This window comes from Engraulis encrasicolus, chromosome 15 (genome assembly GCF_034702125.1).
Source record: "Engraulis encrasicolus isolate BLACKSEA-1 chromosome 15, IST_EnEncr_1.0, whole genome shotgun sequence".
In the NCBI taxonomy this organism is placed as follows: domain Eukaryota; kingdom Metazoa; phylum Chordata; class Actinopteri; order Clupeiformes; family Engraulidae; genus Engraulis; species Engraulis encrasicolus.
In genome coordinates, this window is record NC_085871.1 from 3,612,501 (window position 1) to 3,615,000 (window position 2,500).

The following is a 2,500-nucleotide window of genomic DNA, read 5'->3' on the forward strand; positions in this document are numbered from 1 at the left end:
GGGTCATCTTCATCCAGCTCTAGCAGGGTCTTCTGGAGCTGGGGAGAGATAATGAACAGTTTAAAATCCATATCTGAAAATGTTATACATAAACTAAACTGTCCTCCTGATGGAACTTGTAGCACTAGTCATTCTCATCCAGCTCCAATAAGGTCTTCTGCAGAGAGCACAGAGAGAGCAGAGGAATAGCAAACACTTTGAAATGCATATTCTCAAAACTAAATTGATCTCCTGCTAGAACTCGTAGCATGGGTCGTCTTCATGGAACGCTATTGGGTTTTTCTGGAGCTGCAGAAAGCAGAGAGATAACAGGATAATCCTCATTCAGATCTTCTTCTGGCGGGCGCAGTAGTCATGGTGGGGCCACTCTACTCCCCTTCGCCTCAAATGGTGTCAGATCTGGGATAATCTGCCGTGAGGTCATCACAGGAGCACCCAGCTGTGTTAGCCATACAAAGGACCCCAGGATAACCCTGGCGCGAGTGACCCAAGCATATATTGTGAGGCATCCTGGAACGGGAGAAGTATGGTGTGTGGTACGTGAGGGACACCAAGAGAGTGTGAGGGCTTGCACACACCGGCTCCGACAAAGTGCTGAGCACTGCTACGCAAAAGTTCGATTCCATTGTTTTCAATAGAATCCCGCACACTGGCATCGATGTCCACGGACATTGGTGGATGTCGGATAGCAATTAGAGACAAGTTCTATTTTGTTGGTTCACTATCAATGCAATGTTCGTGTGAAATTGGGTTTGGGGGACCAAATTATGTTAGACGCGAAAGTGCTCCGCAGTGCTGTTGGAGCCAATGTGCAGCCGGTCTGAAGTGTACGGGTCTGCTTCCAGAAGAGGATGGCCCGAAGGTGCCCAACACCTTATATCAGGTGTGCATAATTATTAGGCAACTTTGTTGTCTTCTTGGAAAATGGGCCACAAAATAGATCTAACAAACTGTGAAAAGTCGATTAACAATTTTGAAGTCTTCTAGAGGGATGTGGCTGTCATGAAATTGGCAAGACGTTGGTCACTTTACCACAGAATTATGAAATGCATACAAAGTCATCAGTCTCGTAAGAAATGTCACTGCCAAAAATTTAGAAGAATTTAAGGTGGAGCTACAAAAAAGTATTACCCTGCAGTCCTATAATATTACACAACAGAAACCTACACCAAGTGTCCAGAAGAACAGGGCATTGAGTACTCAGAGATATGGCCAAGGTAAGAAGGGATGACACTAGACAAGTTAATTAAGTCAAGACTGGGTCAAAAATACCTGGGGACAGAGTTTTCAAAGTTAGGCACTTGGGAAAGTGACTCTTGACAGAGAGGGTGGATGAGCCCATGGCTGGATTATTGAGAGGAAGACATTTGCATCTTTTGAAGACCATGGTATTTATGCTGTACTTTGCTGGCATTTGAGTGGAACTCAGGAACTCATGTAAGTGTGCACATTGCTGATCTAGCCATAGACTCATCTACCTGGTCCATTAACAGTCACCTTCACTAGTTCATAAAACCATTGAAAAAACTGTCTAAAGACATTTCTTGACCCAGTCTTGACTTAAGTTTCTTGTTGAGTGGTCTTCAGGTTTCAGCCTGTTTTACCTTGGCCATGTCTCTGAGTGCTGAATACAATGTTCTTGTGGACTCTCAATGTAGGTTTCAGTTCTGGAATATAACAGCACTGCAGGTAATAGTTTTGTGGTAGTTTCATCTTCAATTCTTCTAAATCTGGCAGTGACTTTGTGAGCTCATGGCATGTGACACTGATAGCTTTGTGACAGTGCTTTAGACGGATGTGACCAATATTTCAAGACAGCCACACCCCTCTGGAAGTATTTTTGGAGTTTGTTAGATGTCTTTTGTGGCATATTTTCCCAGAGGAAAGCAAAATTGCCTAATAATTATGCACATTAATTATGCCCTGATATAGGCTATTGGCCTCCTCCAATCACACCATCTCTTATTACACAAATATGCATGACCTGGAATGATTAAATCCAATAGGTCAGCAGTGGTCAACAGTGGTCAAACACTGTCCGCAGTTTATTTGTTCCTGACTGGAATCCTTTTAAATATATTTTAGTTCCTAACGTGAAACACTTCAGACTTAGGCTATGTCTGCAATAATGGGGGAAATTATTTGTGTGTTTACTTATATAAGATACAAAAAATAACACCCATTTTGTGCATTAAAAACACCCTAAATCACAACTTTTAATCCATTAGCTATTAAAATACATTAATTGTGGAAGTTATTATAGTGAAAGATTTAGACTTCAATTAGAAATGAATGCAGGACATTTTCGATCCACGTCTAGAAATTAGTGATTTAATTCGAAATTCATGTTTATTTGTAAAATAAAAATATAAGAACATTTAAAAAAAATACTTTTTTGAATTAAGGACCATATGTAATTACTTTTAGAAGAATTATGGGATAAAATGTATTGGTTTTAGAAGTTGTGTGAGAGAATACATGATTAATGCTCAGAAATACA

General features: G+C 40.5%; 1 protein-coding gene across 1 annotated transcript in view; it reads right to left on the minus strand.

Moving 5' to 3' along the window:
• The window catches only part of LOC134463641 (xylosyl- and glucuronyltransferase LARGE1), a 178,553-nt gene that overhangs the window by 22,502 nt on the left and 153,551 nt on the right, over positions 1-2,500 (minus strand). The window contains exon 11 of the mRNA XM_063216828.1: positions 1-38. This exon is cut by the window's left edge and continues 126 nt beyond it. Within this exon, the coding sequence (XP_063072898.1) occupies positions 1-38 (38 nt within the window). The remainder of the gene's footprint in view (positions 39-2,500) is intronic.